Raw genomic sequence first — 15,265 nt, 5'->3', positions numbered from 1 at the left:
CAGTTTAAGGAGATGAGAGTTAAACAGCACTTCATTGGCTTGCTGTGCAGCTGTGAGAGATGTTCGGCTGTATCTGTTTTAAAGCTGATCACTGTGAGCAGAGGATGCTGCCACTGAGTTATAAATGTCTCAGTGTGCTCTCACTCAGCATTCTTCGGATGACACTACTGTTTGTCTGCCAGGTTTTTTGGAGTTTAACAATGAACCAGAAAAGCAGCACATTTATCACTGAAATGGTATCAGTACGTGAAATACTTAAGAGAACTGATCACCTTTCAGCAGTATAATCATCATCTATATGAATTTTTCAGCTCATACCACGTTGATTAGCAGAGAATGAGTTATAGTGTGACCTCATTTGGGGAATATTTTACAAGTCCAAAATGGTATCATATAATGTTGTACAGTTTGTTACCCATTATATTAAAAAATGTTAATAATTTTGAAGTTTTCCCACTGGGAATTACAGGATCATTCGGTCCACAAATATTAAAATAGATTTCAGCCTCCCTTTTTGTCGTCCCCCCAATGTTTTATTGTGAAATTTTTCAGTCATGCAGAAAAGTTGGAAGATTTTACAGCAGTTCTATGCCTGTCCTTTAGATCCCATAGTTAGCTACACCACTGTTTTTAAAAGGAAAGTTCTGTTTCTCTTTTTATAAATTAAAGAAACTTTTTTTCTGAGTCTTTGAGCCATTTTCACATGGGACTATATTTTGAAATGGCTGAGATTTTTATATATTTCTGTGTTATTTCGTCAGAAATCATAAAATTCTTGGAGTAAAATAATTACCGTTCTGGGATTTAGTCAATCCCTAGTGACAAGAGTAGATAACAAATTTTAGTTTATCATCTTAATTTTTCAGACCCCATATACAGGTTATACAATGAACTGTTCATTTAAATTCCATCAGATTTCAATTCTTTGCAGGCAGGAATAAAATATGCTTTTAAAAATTATTATTTATTGATAAAATTTCTAGTTCTCAGATATATAAGGATAAGCATAGATGTCTTTCTCTCAGGTCTTCCTTCTTCAACCCTCTTATGACATTAAACTAGCAGTTAAGGTTTTTTTTTCCAATTTCAAACCATGGTAAGCATATGAGTACATTTATACATGTTTATATATGGGCAGAGATCTTCACGATAAATGATTCCAGCTGCTGTTATTACATTTGTGCAAAGAGGCCCAGGGAGGTTAACTGCCCAAGGAGACAGTAAGTTAGTAAGAGGCCAGGAAATGCATTTTAGGTCTCTAGTCCTCTTGACTATTATCATATGTATGTATTTCCAGGTATTCCTTTGTAGAAGGAATTTTAAAAGCATGCTTGTCGATGATAGAATCTATCACTGACTATCAAAATGGAGTTTCAAAAAATAGTAACCCTGCCCTAACTGGTTTGGCTCAGTGGATAGAGTGTCGGCCTGCGGACTGAAGGGTCCCAGGTTCAATTCCGGTCAAGGGCATGTACCTTGGTTGCAGGCACATCCCAGTTGGGGTTGTGCAGAAGGCAGCTGATTAATGTTTCTCTCTCATCGATGTTTCTAACTCTCTATCCCTCTCCCGTCCTCTCTGTAAAAAAAATCAATAAAATATATATTAAAAAAAAATAGTAACCCTAAGTGAGAATATCTTTTTTTTTTTAAACATTCTTTTTTAAAAAAAATATATTTTATTGATTTTTTTACAGAGAGGAAAGGAGAGGGATAGAGAGTTAGAAACATCGATGAGAGAAACATCGATTCAGCTGCCTCTTGCACACCCCCTACTGGGGATGTGCCCGCAACCAAGGTACATGCCTTGACCGGAATTGAACCTGGGACCCTTCAGTCCGCAGGCCGACGCTCTATCCACTGAGCCAAACCGGTTAGGGCGAGAATATCTTTATGAATACTTTAGGCTAATTGTTTTATAGGTCATTATTTTTTTCTTGAAGAACTCAGTCTCTTAATATTCACTTCTCAACAGTCTTTTCTTCTTGAAACTGTTACTGTACTTCTAAGGAATTCTCATTAAGACAAAAAAGAGTGATGCTGCTCTCAATACTTGTCTTAACACGTTAAGCGCCAGCCAGTTTTGTCTTCCGGACAGAAAGTATATTGTCCGTCACCAGTGACTGAGGGGGCTCTTAACATGTTAATAAATACATTCTAATATTATGGGTTAATTTCTTCCCCCATATGATGTCCTTTCCCCGTTTCTGCTTCCCTGCAAAGTGCTTTGTGGCCAAGAGGTACACACTGTTTCCCGTGTTCTGTGCAGTGGTCAGTGCATGCGCCAGGATCATCATTTGAATTTTCTGTTTATCTCTTTTATTTTTGTTTGTTTTTTTGTTAATTCTCACTAGAGGGTATTTTTTCCATTGCTTTTCAAAGAGAGTGGGAGGGAGGGAGGGAGGCGGAAAGAGAGAAAGGTAGAATGTGAGAAAGACATTAATTGTTGCCTCCTGCTGGCGCCCCAACCAGGGGGTGAGGAGCAGACCTGCAACCCAGGTGTGTGCACTTGACTGGGAATCAAACCCATGACCCTTCCGTGTGCAGGCTGGCGCTCTAACCACTGAGCCACTGGCCAGGGCAATCTCTTATTATAAAGGCTTCCAACACTCTCTTTTTTTTTTTTTAACACTCTTGATTGATATATAGAAATGGTGGTTGTGGTTCCTATCAGGTGGTATTTATTTTTCTACCTTTGAAGCTAAAACAGGAGCTATAATTGCTCATTTAATTTTTAATATATCTGTGTATTGGTAAGATACAAATATTAGTCCCTTATTAGCTGAAAGATACAAAGAAAAATGTATGCTGTTCCTTTAGTCCTGAGATACATTAACTTTTGGGGTAGGCCCTTTCACAGGTTGAGGGAAAAGAAGCGACACCAGTCTTGACCTTAAAAGTAAGTTGACGCTCCCAGGGGTCCTCAAACTTTTTAAACAGGGGCCCAGTTCACTGTCCCTCAGACCGTTGGAGGGCCGGACTATAGTTTAAAAAAAACTATGAACAAATTCCTATGCGCACTGCGGACCCGGGACCAGGGCTGCTAAGCAGGACAGGCAGCGGCACCCGGCAGGCCGGATAAATGTCCTCAGCGGGCTGCATGTGGCCCGTGGGCAGTAGTTTGAGGACGCCTGCAGCACTTGGTCAGGGGGAGTTGGGCAGGAGAGGAGAGGACGATGGGGCTGTGGAGTGGAGTCGGCAGTTGCTTGATGTGAGTGGTTAGAGCTAAAATGACTTCCTTCTGCAAACACTGAACTGAAAAACGGGTGCTGCTGGCTGCTGCTGGAACCCAGAAAGGAGTCTCCTCCTCAGAGCATCAGGAGCATTGGACAGCAGCGCGGGGTCTGGAGCCCTGCGGGGACAGGTGCGCAGCGGGAGCTGGTCACGCTGGGAGGCGCGGGGGCATTGGTGTCCCCGCGGGGCCCACGGAGCCCTTGTGCGTTCTTGTTCTGATTTGCGTGTTAGCAGCTGCTGCTTGGGCTCTGCCCTGTCCCCGGCGGGCGCTGCCCCACAGCCTGCGGCCTCCCGGTGTCACGGAGGCTCTCCTCTGAGCAACGCGCCCTACGTGGTTTGAGGGACTGTGAGCTGGCTTCTTGGTGGGGTGCCTTCCTGCGCCTATGTTGTCAGCACTCCGAACTGCTCTGGGGCCCCGGGCGCCCCGCATGCCACGGTCAGCCACTCCTGTGCGGCTCCTCCACGGACGAGGACGCTCCCTGTCCGCTGGGAGCGGTCACCTCTGACCCCGCAGGGCCTGGTAGATTCTAAGTGGAAAACGGTGTGAAGAATCAGAGATGCTGACAAAGCCAGGACTCCCACGACTCACTTCCTGTCTTGACTTGAGCGCCGGCTTAAGAATCAGTCCTCAGAGACGGGCCGGGCCTCTGGGACAGCAGCCCGCTGCGCTCACATCCTGCCTTGGTTTTCTTCAAAGCCCTTTCTCCCCCGCCTGGTACTGCCCCCGGGGATGTAAGTGCTCTGATGCCAGGAATGCTGTTTGTTCATGGTGTATCCATCCCCAGTGCCTAGCACACAGTAGGCAGTCAGTGTGTTCTGGTGTAATGAAGGTTAGCCATTGTGCCAGATGCCCAAGGGATGGGAGGAAGTATGCCTCAGAAGTGGATTCGCTCTGTGCACACAGGTAACTGTAGTAGAAGGTGGGTTCAGGAACTAAGAGAACTGCAGGGAAAATGCTGGGATATATATTTTTTGTGTGTCTGTGATCATTCCAGTTTTATTTGTGTCTGTGTTTTTTTTTTAAAATAAATCTTTATTCAGATTATTACAATTGTTTCTCCTTTTTCCCCCCATAGCTCCCCTCCACCCGGTTCCCACCACACCCTCTGCCCTTACCTCCCCCCCACTGTCCTCATCCATAGGTGTATGATTTTTGTCCAGTCTCTTCCTGAACCCCCCATACCCCTTTCCCCCTGAGAATTATCAGTCCACTCCCTTTCTATGCCCCTGATTCTATTATATTCACCAGATTATTCTGTTCCTCAGGTTTTTAATTCACTTGATTTTTAGGTTCGCTTGTTGATAGATATGTATTTGTTGTTCATAATTTTTCTCTTTACTTTTTTCTTCTTCCTCTTCTTTAAGAATACCTTTCAGCATTTCATATAATACTGGTTTGGTGGTGATGAACTCCTTTAGCTTTTTCTTATCTGTGAAGATCTTTATCTGCCCTTCAATTCTGAATGATAGCTTTGCTGGGTAGAGTAATCTTGGTTGTAGGTTCTTGCTATTCATCACATTGAAAATTTCTTGCCTGTCCCGTCTGGCCTGCATAATTTCTGTTGAGACATCAGCTGACAGTCGTATGGGTGCACCCTTGTAGGTAATTAACTGTTTTTCTCTTGCTGCTTTTAATATTCTCTCTTTGTCTTTTGCTCTTGGCATTTTAATTATGATGTGTCTTGGTGTGGTCCTCTTTGGATTCCTTTTGTTTGGGGTTCTGTGCGCTTCCTGGACTTGTAAGTGTATTTCTTTCACCAGGTGGGGGAAGTTTTCGGTCATTATTTCTTCAAATAGGTTTTCAGTATCTTGCTCTCTCTCTTCTTCTGGCACCCCCATAATTCTGATGTTGGTGCGCTTGAAGTTTTCCCAGTCTTCTTACACTATCTTCAACTTTTTGGATTTTTTTTTTTGCTTTTTGCTTTTTCGGTTGAGTGTTTTTTGCTTCTTTGTATTTCAATTCTTTGACTTGATTCTTGCGTTCCTCTAGTCTGTTTTTGGGTCTCTGTATAATATTTTTTATTTCAGTCAGTGTATGTTTAATTTCTAGTTGGTCCTTTTTCATATCTTCGAGGGTCTCGTTATATTTATCGGCCTTTTCTAGGATATTCTTGAAAAGCCTTATAACCGTGGTTTTGAATTCTATATCCAGTCGTTTGTTTTCCTCCATTTCTTTCGTTTGTGATCTGTTTCTTTGACGCCGCATTTTCACTGCTTCCCTGAGTTGGTAGGGTAAATTTGTGTGCTAGGTTTCCAATATGGCCCAGTGGGTCTGCCTCCCCAGTTAACCTGAGGTGGACACTCTTGGTGCACCCCTTTGTGGACTGTGTGTACAGCCTTGTTGTAATGAAGTCTTGATTGTTGTTGGTATCACTGGGAGGAATTGACCTCCAGGCCAGTTGGCTGTAAGGATCAGCTGTGTCTATGCTGGGAGAAGTTTGGTGTTGGAGACAGCCTTATAGGATTAGACTTGCCAAATTGCAATAGCCTCTGTGCTCAGCTTGGATGGGGTGGAGTCTCAGGGCGGAGCAGACAGTCTTGGCTTCCTGTTAGCCTTGCCCTTGCGCGCACTCGTAGACCTCTGCCTTCCCCAGCTCCCGAGTCTCCGCCCGAGAGTCCAGACTCCCCCCACAAGAGCGTGGGTCCCCAGGGGCTCGCCTGGAACTGGGGTTCAGTGCAGTCAGAACTGGGGCTCAGTGCAGTCAGGAGCCTCTGACTCCCTTCCACTAGGCAAAGCCTGTGGCAACCTCCGCTGCCTTTGTGCGCACTGGCACGCGTGCGTCTTCAGACCTCTGCTTTCCCCGGCTCCTGAGTCTCCGCCTGAGAGTCCAGACTCCCCCCACAAGAGTGTGGGTCCCAGGGGCTTGCCTGGAACCAGGGTTCAGTGCAGTTAGAACTGGGGCCCAGTGCAGTCAGGATCCTCCGACTCACTTCCACTAGGGAAAGCCTGTGGCAACCTCTGCAGCCTTTGTGCGCACTGGCACGCGTGCTCCTTCAGACCTCTGCCTTCCCCGGCTCCTGAGTCTCCGCCCGAGAGTCCAGACTCCCCCCGTAAGAGCGTGGGTCCCCAGAGGCTCGCCCGGAACTGGGGTTCAGTGCAGTCAGAACTGGGGTTCAGTGCGGTCGGGGGCTTCCTTCCCCCTTCCGCCAGAGAAAGTCAGCCAGGCTCTCAGCCACCCTTCCTCTCTGAGCGCACAAAGACCCTTTGCCGTACCTCCAATTCTCTGTGAGCTTTTCTCTTTCCTTCTAGTTGTAGAATTTTCACACAGCCAGCTTTCCTGTGGTTCTGGATGGTGTCCGTTCTGTCTTTTAGTTGTAGTTTTGAAATTTTTGTGCAAGGCAGCAGTTTAGGTGCTTACCTATGCCGCCATCTTGGTTTCTGTATCATGCTGGGATATTTTAAAGACGGATTACTTCTAGCTGGCCTCTTAAGAAATGATATTTAGCCTGACCAGTGTGGCTCAGTGGTTGAGTGTTGACCTATGAACCAGGAGGTCATGGTTCATACTCCCAAGTTATCTGATTCAGAATCCCTCTGTGACTTAGTCTTGATCTTTTCTCTTTTTTTATTTTTGAAACAGTAAAATCCTAGTCAGCAATAGATAAAGGCTCTCAAAGTGCAGACGGTAATGAGGAAAACAGTAACAGAGGTTAGGCATTAACTCTTAAGGATCTGAATTATTTCAGACAATTTTCAAAGCATATTAATATTTATCAGTTTTTGTAGGTGCTTTCAGAAAAGAAATAGGAAACTAGAAAGAAGCTAATGTGCTACAAGTACAAGGAAAGTATGAAAAGCTGAAGCTGATGTTGGGTTCTGGTGGGAAGGGTTCAGTAGCATTTTGCAGAAAAGTCAGGCTAGAGGCGGTTGCTGTGGGGCAGTGCTGTATTCAGGGAAAGAGGCGGGGCCGATGATGGCTCCAGTGTGGCACAAAAACAGGAGGGTTTGTATCAAAGAGACTTTTTAGGCAATCAAATTTTATCCTGAATTTACTTGAAATTTTATAGTCCACTTATATGACAAGTATAGACTTTTGAATACATAACTACGAATTATTGAGGCAAGGGAAAGCAAGCGAGGGTAGTCAGTAGCTATTGGAGTATGACAGTATCGAAAGCATCTGTATCTTGCTTTACCATTAAAGATAAAGATTATTGCTTAAAGGACATACCTAAAAGTGGAGATATTAGCTGATGTGTTAAATTGATAGGGTGGCATCTTTATAATCACAGCCATTAAACAGAGGTTACTAGTATGAAGTTACTAGTTGTTAAAGCAGTAGTAGCACGTGCACTTAGACATTTTTACATAGTTTGGATGTTAACGTTCCATTTTTGGAAACGGAAGAGTTGTTTTTGTAAAACCTTTAGGGTCTGATTCAGTGAAAATATTGGTTAGGTCTGGATATTTAAATAGTCCTTTTTATTGATAATTTTATGAGTTTTATGATAATTTTCTTACCCAGAATAGCTTATCCAAAGCAGGAAATAATATATTTTGCTTTTCTAACATTTCCTTTCTCTTATAAGTTGAGTGGTTAGTCTAGTAATGTACACGTTCTTTTTTTCTTTTCTTTTTTAAATTACATTTATTGGGGTGCCATTGGTCCACATGAACATACAGGTTTCAGGTGTGGGTTTCCATGTGACAAGATCTGTGTATTGCACACTGAGCCCACCACCCAGAGTCAGATCTCCTCTAAAATATATCACTGTTAATTTTTTTCTTATTTACTACACAGCATCTATTTGAGTGGAGGGAATAGTGGGCGTAGTAGATTCAAGATACCAGGAATGCCGTTATATTTGCATCTTTCATATGATGTTAGGGCAAACAGTTTCTGAAGTCCTTCTTTGAACAAAGGTACTCTCCTGGAGTAAGGGGTCAGAGGTGCCTAGGAGCATACTCCCCCAAACTGGACCAATTCTGCTGCTGACCAGAAGCGTGGCTGATGGCAGTTAGTAAGCACGTATTTTGTCTGTTATGTATTAGATGCTGTATTCTTACCATAAAGGAAGCTAGAGAATAGAAAACACTAAGAAAACCGTGAGAAAGAGAAACAACACTCACCTTTCCATGTGCGTTAATTGAAAAACTCCCCACATACGTGGACATGCACAGTTGGTCCAGGACCAGCTGTTTCAGATTGTCAGCAGCACGTTCCTTTCTTCTTCCCACACGTTCTGTATCTTGGATAACGCTGGCTGGGTGTCTATTTGAAAGGGTTTATAAATGCACTTCAATGTTCACCTGTGCGTGGCTGGCGGTGGGAGTGCATCCTATGTAATAAAAGAGTAATATGCAAATTAACCACCACTCTGCGACACCCACAAGCCACGCCCACAAGTCACACCCACCAGCCAATCAGGAGCGAATATGCAAATAAACCCAACCAAGATGGCTACGGCCACAGAGAGCAGGAGGGAGGCTTGGGTTTCCCCGGCAATGGAGGAAGCCAAGCTTTCTGCCTGTCCTTGCCAGCCTAAGCCTCCACTCAAGGCTACAAAGTTTCATGATAGAAGATACATAAACCCAAACAGAAATGGCAGCAGCCACAGAGCTGGAAAGAGCAGCAGGCTAGGGTTGCCCCCGGCGATGGAGGAAGCCAAGCTTTCCACACACCCTGGCAGGCCCAGGCCTCGCTTAAGGCTACAAAGTTTCAATTATAGAAGATACATAAATCCCAACAGAAATGGCTGCCACCATGGAGCAAGCAGAAGGCTTGGCTCCGCTCCAGGCTACAAAGTTTCAATTGTAGAAGATAAACAAACCACAGATACCAGGGCCTCTGCTTGGGTCACCAGGGGGCGTGGCCAGCCTGCAAACCACCACAGGCCCTCGCCCAGGCTGCCCCACACCCCAAGGGAACCCCCACCCTGATCCGGGACACCCTTCAGGGCAAACCAGCTGGCCCCCACCCATGCACCGGGCCTCTATCCTATCTAATAAAGGAGTAATATGCAGTTTGACCATCACTCCAACACACAAGATGGCTGCCCCCATGTGGTCAAAGATCTTGTCCCCATGTGGACACAAGATGGCCAGCAGGGGAGGGCAGTTGGGGGCGATCAAGCCTGCAGGGGAGGGCAGTTAGGGGTGACCAAACCGGCAGAGGAGGGAAGTTGGGGGCAACCAGGCCTGCAGGGAAAGGCATTTGGGAGGGACCCAGGCCTGCAGGGGAGAGCAGTTGGGGGGGACTAGGCCTGCAGGGGAGGGCAGTTAGGGGTGACCAGGCCTGCAGGGGAGGGCAGTTAGGGGTGACCAGGCCTACAGGGGAGCAGTTAGGCATCAATCAGGCTGTCAGGGGAGTGGTTAGGGGGTGATCAGGCTGGCAGGCAGAAGCGGTTAGGGGCAATCAGGAAAGCAGGCAGATGAGCAGTTGGGAGCCAGCAGTCCTGGATTGTGAGAGGGATGTCCGACTGCCCGTTTAGGCCCAATCCCACCGGGATCGAGCTTAAAGGGGCAGTCGGACATCCCTCGAGGGGTTTCAGATTGGAGAGGGTGCAGGCTGGGCTGAGGGACACAACCCCTCGTGCACGAATTTCATGCACCGGGCCTCTAGTCTAAGATAAACGTCACTTGGTGCTGATATGATTGCTGTGCTTCTGGTCCTCACAGGCGGAACCTGACCAAGCTGTCACTGATCTTCAGCCACATGCTGGCCGAGCTGAAGGGCATCTTCCCCAGCGGGCTGTTCCAGGGCGACGCGTTCCGCATCACCAAGGCCGACGCTGCCGAGTTCTGGAGGAGAGCCTTCGGGGAAAAGTGAGTCTCAAATCATGAATGTGAACTGTGAGGAACTGAAGCTGGTATTGTGAGTTTTGGTTTCGTTTTTTATTAATGAAATATTTAAAACATGGGAAAACAGTAAAATAATGACTGTTTGTAAATACTATCCAGCTTTGGTAAATATTAACGTCCCCCCCCTCCCTTTTTTAAAAAAAAATATTTTTTGTTGTTCATTTCAGAGAGGAAGGGAGAGGGAGAGAGAGTTGGAAACATCAATGATGAGAGAGAATCATTGATCGGCTGCCTCCTGCACGCCCTACACTGGGGTGTCAAGCCTGCAACCCAGGCCTGTGCCCTGACCAGGAATCGAACTGTGAACTCCTGATTCATAGTTTGATGCTCAACCCCTGAGCCACACTGCTTCCCCCCGCCCCTTCTTCTTTTCTTAAAGAAATAAGCCTGTGAAGATTCAGTTGAAACCTATGCTCTTTGATGGAATACTCCTCTCTTCTTCTCCCTATCTATTATGCTTTTAATTGACATTCACATTTAAAATTATTTGCTGTTGCCAACAATGCTGCGCGAATAAAATTATATTTGTCTTCAGATGCGAGAGCTTGTCGGTATTTTCAGACCTAGGGGTGGAATTGCCGAGTTGGGGTTTCACATCTTCTGCTTGGCCAAATATTGCCTAATTGCTTTCCAAAGTGGTTGTGCCAGTTAATTTCCTGAAGGCAGTGTGCGTGAATTCCAGTCGCTCCGCAATCTGTCTAACACCAGTAGTAGGAATTGGTATCTGACTGGTCGGATTCTTACTCTGACTTGCCTGTTGCTCTTCCTGCTGCCTCCGCTTTCCTATTGCGTTGTCTTTTTCCTGTTGTAAGATACTAATTCTTTACTACATTACAAATACATTCTCCTACTCTATGGCTTGTCTTTCTACTTCGTTATATTGTCTCTTGAAACACAGAAGTTTAAAATTACATAGACAGATTAATAAGTCACGCTTATGTTTTTACCTTAATATAAATGTTCTTATAGATCTGAAATTTTGGATCAAAAAACTGAAAAAGGAAGAAAGCAATAAGTTTTCAGTTGAATATATAGATCCTAATGTAAGTCTCTTTAAATGCTACTTTTATTTTTTTAAATTGTGTTTACATATAAAATATAGAATAACCACAACTTAAAAACCTTAGTTGAAGAGAACGTGAATAAGTTTACTTTGTTCCTTTAACTTAATTAATAACTGCATTAGAAAAGAGTTCCAAATGCTACTTGTTTTTTCAGGCAAGCAAATACATAAGCTACTCAAAGGCTTTATTTGTTTTAAAGATCTTAAGGAAGAAAAATCACATCATATCTCTTGCTAGCCCTATCTAGGGTTTAATCAGTCTTATAATCAGTTCAGCAGTTTCTCACTCATCTCTATGAGAACTCTGCTCTTCCTGTACCTCCAGCCTATTTCTTCCTGTCTAGGCCTTGATGGTGTGGTTCCTCAAAGAACTCATCATGTTTTACATGGTTTTAAAAAGTTAGCTTAAACACAAGTTTTCATTAGTGAAGTTTGGGTCATTCTCTAATAGAACAAATGTCTGAAGAAAGATGATAAAAGAGATTAATTTGTGACATTCTGTTAAAGAACAGTGGAAAAAGACTTGTCTGTTGTGAATTTACTCATTTGACAGTTAAGAAATATATCATTTACTCCCTTTCTGTTCTCAATCCAAAATATAGCTCCACTTCTTTAAGAGAATTGAAATAGATACCGAGAGCTTAATGTGGCTCTCTTTTCCTTGATTATAGCATTGCCCAGAATTATCTGTTACCCCACTCTGCCTTCTCACCCCTCTGCCACCCCAGGACGATAGTCCCTTGGAAGAGCTTCCGACAGGCCCTTCATGACGTGCATCCCATCAGTTCCGGGCTGGAGGCCATGGCTCTGAAGTCCACAATTGATCTGACCTGCAATGATTATATTTCAGTTTTTGAATTTGACATCTTCACACGGCTCTTTCAGGTAGGACACTAAAAAGTTGGTTAAGGTAGTTATTGCTGCTTTTCTGAAGAGAACGCTTTTTAAAATAACACTTGGGATTTTGCCTATTATAAATGTATTTTTACTTATTCTAGAAACTATAGCAAAAAAGATTAGAACTACCTTGCACTTCATAGCTGTATATAAATATGTATATGCACATACAGTACTTTTTGTTAAAAAATAATCTACACTAATAAAAGAGAAACATGCAAATTGACCGTACCTCCATTACGCCCACCAGCCACGCCCACCAGCCAATCAGGAGCGAGTATGCAAATTAACCCAACCAAGATGGCTGCAGCCACGGAGTGAGCAGGAGGCTTGGGTATCCCCGGCAATGGAGGAAGCCAAGCTTCCCGCCCGCTCTGGCCAGTCCTGGCCTCCGCTCAAGGCTACAAAGTTTCAATTACATAAGATAAATAAATCCCAGATACCAGGGCCTCCGCTTGGGTCGTCAGGTGGCATGGCCGGCCTGCAAACCACCACAGGCCCCTCGCCCAGGCCGCCCCACACCCCAAGGGAACCCCCACCCTGATCCGGGACACCCTTCAGGGCAAACCAGCCGGCCCCCACCTGTGCATCAGGCCTCTATCCTATCTATGCAAATTGACCGTCACTCCAACACACAAGATGGCTGCCCCCATGTGGACACAAGATGGCCACCACAAGATGGCCAGCAGGGGAGGGCAGTTGGGAGGGACCAAGCCTGCAAGGGAGGGCAGTTGGGGTTGATCAAGCCTGCAGGGGAGGGCAATTAGGAGTGACGAGGCCGGCAGAGGAGGGAAGTTGGGGGCAACCGGGCCTGCAGGGAAGGGCAGTTGTGGGGGGACCCAGGCCTGCAGGGGAGAGTAGTTGGGGGGGACCAGGCCTGCAGGGGAGGGCAGTTAGGGGGGACCAGGCCTGCAGGGGAGGGCAGTTAGGGGCAAACAGGCTGGTAGGGGAGTGGTTAGGTGATCAGGCTGGCAGGGGAGTGGATAGGGGGTGATCAGGCTGGCAGGCAGAAGCAGTTAGGGGCAATCAGGAAGGCAGGCAGGCGAGCAGTTGGGAGCCAGCAGTCCTGGATTGTGAGAGGGATGTCCAACTGCCCGTTTAGGCCTGATCCTACCGGGATCGGGTCTAAACGGGCAGTCAGAGATCCCTCGAGGGGTCCCATATTGGAGAGGGTGCAGGCTGGACTGAGGAACAGCCCCCTCTCCCCCCATGCACAAATTTCATGCACCGGGCCTCTAGTAACTATATAATCTGCTTTCTTACCTTGACATTTATCATCTTTCTTTGCTATTAAATAATTCTTTTGCATCAGTTTAATGGTTGTAGAATGTGCAGAAAATGGGTATACAGTCACTTGCTACATAACAACAGGGATTTGTTCTGAGAAGTGCGTGTTAGTCAGTTTCATCCTTGTACAAACATCATCACATGCACTTACACAACCCTGAGTGGCAGAGCCTACTGCACACCTAGGCCAAATGGTGTAGCCTGCTGCTCCAAGGCTTACACCTGTACGGCACATTACTGTACTGAATCTTGTAGGCAGTTGAAGCACAGTGACTAGGTATTTGTGTATCTAACCATAGAAAAGGTACAGGAAAAATACTGTATGAAAGATTTGCAATATGGAACACCTGTACAGGGCACTTCTCATGAATGGAGCTTGCAGGACTGGGAGTCATTGAGTGGGTGGTAAGTGAATGTGAAGGCCTAGGACACTACTATATACTGCTGCAGACTATAACACTGTACACTTAGGCTGCATTAATTTATAAAACAACACTGGAGGCCCAGTGCACCGATTTGTGCACTGGTGGGGTCCCTCTGCCTGGCCTGTGGGGATCAGGCCGAAACCGACTCTCCAACATCCCCCGAGGGGTCCCAGATTGCTAGAGGGTGCAGGCCAGGCCGAGGGACCCCTCCGGTGCACGATTGCTCCAGGATGTGTCCGGCCCGTCTTGCTCAGTCCCGATCAGCTGGACCCCAACAGCAAGCTAACCTGCCAGTTGGAGCGTCTGCCCCTGATGGTCAGTGCACATCATAGCGACTGGTCAAATGGTTCAAGGGTTGGACACTTAGCATATTAGGCTTTTATATATATATATATATATATATATATAGATGAGGCTCGATCAAGTGTAAGAGAAAATGATGCATTTAAAATATGTGGTAAACACATGATGTATGAGGTTGCTGCCAGCATGCCCGGGTTGCAGGCTCAGTCCCCAATGTGGGGTGTGCAGGAGGCAGCCAATCAATGATTCTCATCATTGATATTTCTATCTTTCCCTCTCCCTTCTTCTTGGAAATAAATTTAAGAAATACATATTTTAAAAAAGAAAGGTACACTCTAAAATGACAATAAAACGTTTAGTATAAGCCAGTAAGAGCCATTTCTTAGTAGCAGATATTATGTGTTGTAATGATGTGTGTGCTGTACTTGTATGGGACTGGCAGCACAGTAGGTTTGCTTACACCAGCATTACCACAGACACGTGAGCAATGCGGTGCCCTGCAGTGCTAGTATGGCTGTGATGTGAGTAGTTGACAGGACTTTTAGCTCCATTTTCATCTTAATGGGACTACCATGGTATATGGGGTCAGTCTTTGACCAAAACATTAGTGTGCGGTGCACGACTGTAATGTGACATATTTAATGAGTTCTCTGTAAGTGGATAGTTACATATGTTTCCAACTTTTCTCCTATTGTATAGACATTCTTGACTTTAATATTGAGATGTAATGATGCTTCAAAAAGAACTCACGTTTTCTTTTCTAAAGATAATGTGTGTGTGAGACATCTGCATAACCTGCATATGGAGCTTCTTGGTGGCACATGTAGTCCCTGCCTTGTTCTGTTCTTTGGGTTCTTGTGGTCTAACCTCACGACTGTTAGTTGGAACTGCTTTAAAGTTTTTTAAATTTTATTTTGTAAAGTTAAGTTTTTTTATACGAATATATTTGTTTCTTTTTAGGTTTTCACAGTTTTTATCTCCCAAATACATTGTCTTTCCTCAAAGTGACAATCCGATCAAAAATTTGTGACAATAAATGGGGATTTGTAATTGAGAATTGAGGTCTCTGTCACTCTGAGGAGGGCTGTATGTCTTGAGCCAAGTGGTCCAATTGATCTCTTGTTTTCTTAGCCCTGGTCCTCTCTGCTCAGGAACTGGAACAGTCTCGCTGTCACTCACCCTGGTTACATGGCTTTCCTGACGTATGATGAAGTAAAAGCTCGGCTCCAGAAATTCATTCACAAACCTGGCAGGTCA

The 15,265-nt window shown here is 45.2% G+C and overlaps 1 protein-coding gene across 1 annotated transcript in view; it reads left to right on the top strand.

Annotated features, from left to right (window-relative positions):
- CBL (Cbl proto-oncogene) overlaps positions 1 to 15,265 on the top strand; it is a 122,837-nt gene that overhangs the window by 58,629 nt on the left and 48,943 nt on the right. Inside the window, exons 3-5 of the mRNA XM_080642159.1 lie at positions 9,851 to 9,997; positions 11,825 to 11,981; positions 15,140 to 15,261. Coding sequence (XP_080498285.1) covers positions 9,851 to 9,997; positions 11,825 to 11,981; positions 15,140 to 15,261 — 426 coding nt within the window. The remainder of the gene's footprint in view (positions 1 to 9,850; positions 9,998 to 11,824; positions 11,982 to 15,139; positions 15,262 to 15,265) is intronic.

Source organism: Plecotus auritus (assembly GCF_963455305.1).
Source record: "Plecotus auritus genome assembly, chromosome: 9".
In the NCBI taxonomy this organism is placed as follows: Eukaryota; Metazoa; Chordata; class Mammalia; order Chiroptera; family Vespertilionidae; genus Plecotus; species Plecotus auritus.
Note: the sequence above shows the minus strand (reverse complement) of the source record. Positions and strands in the feature narration are given on the sequence as shown.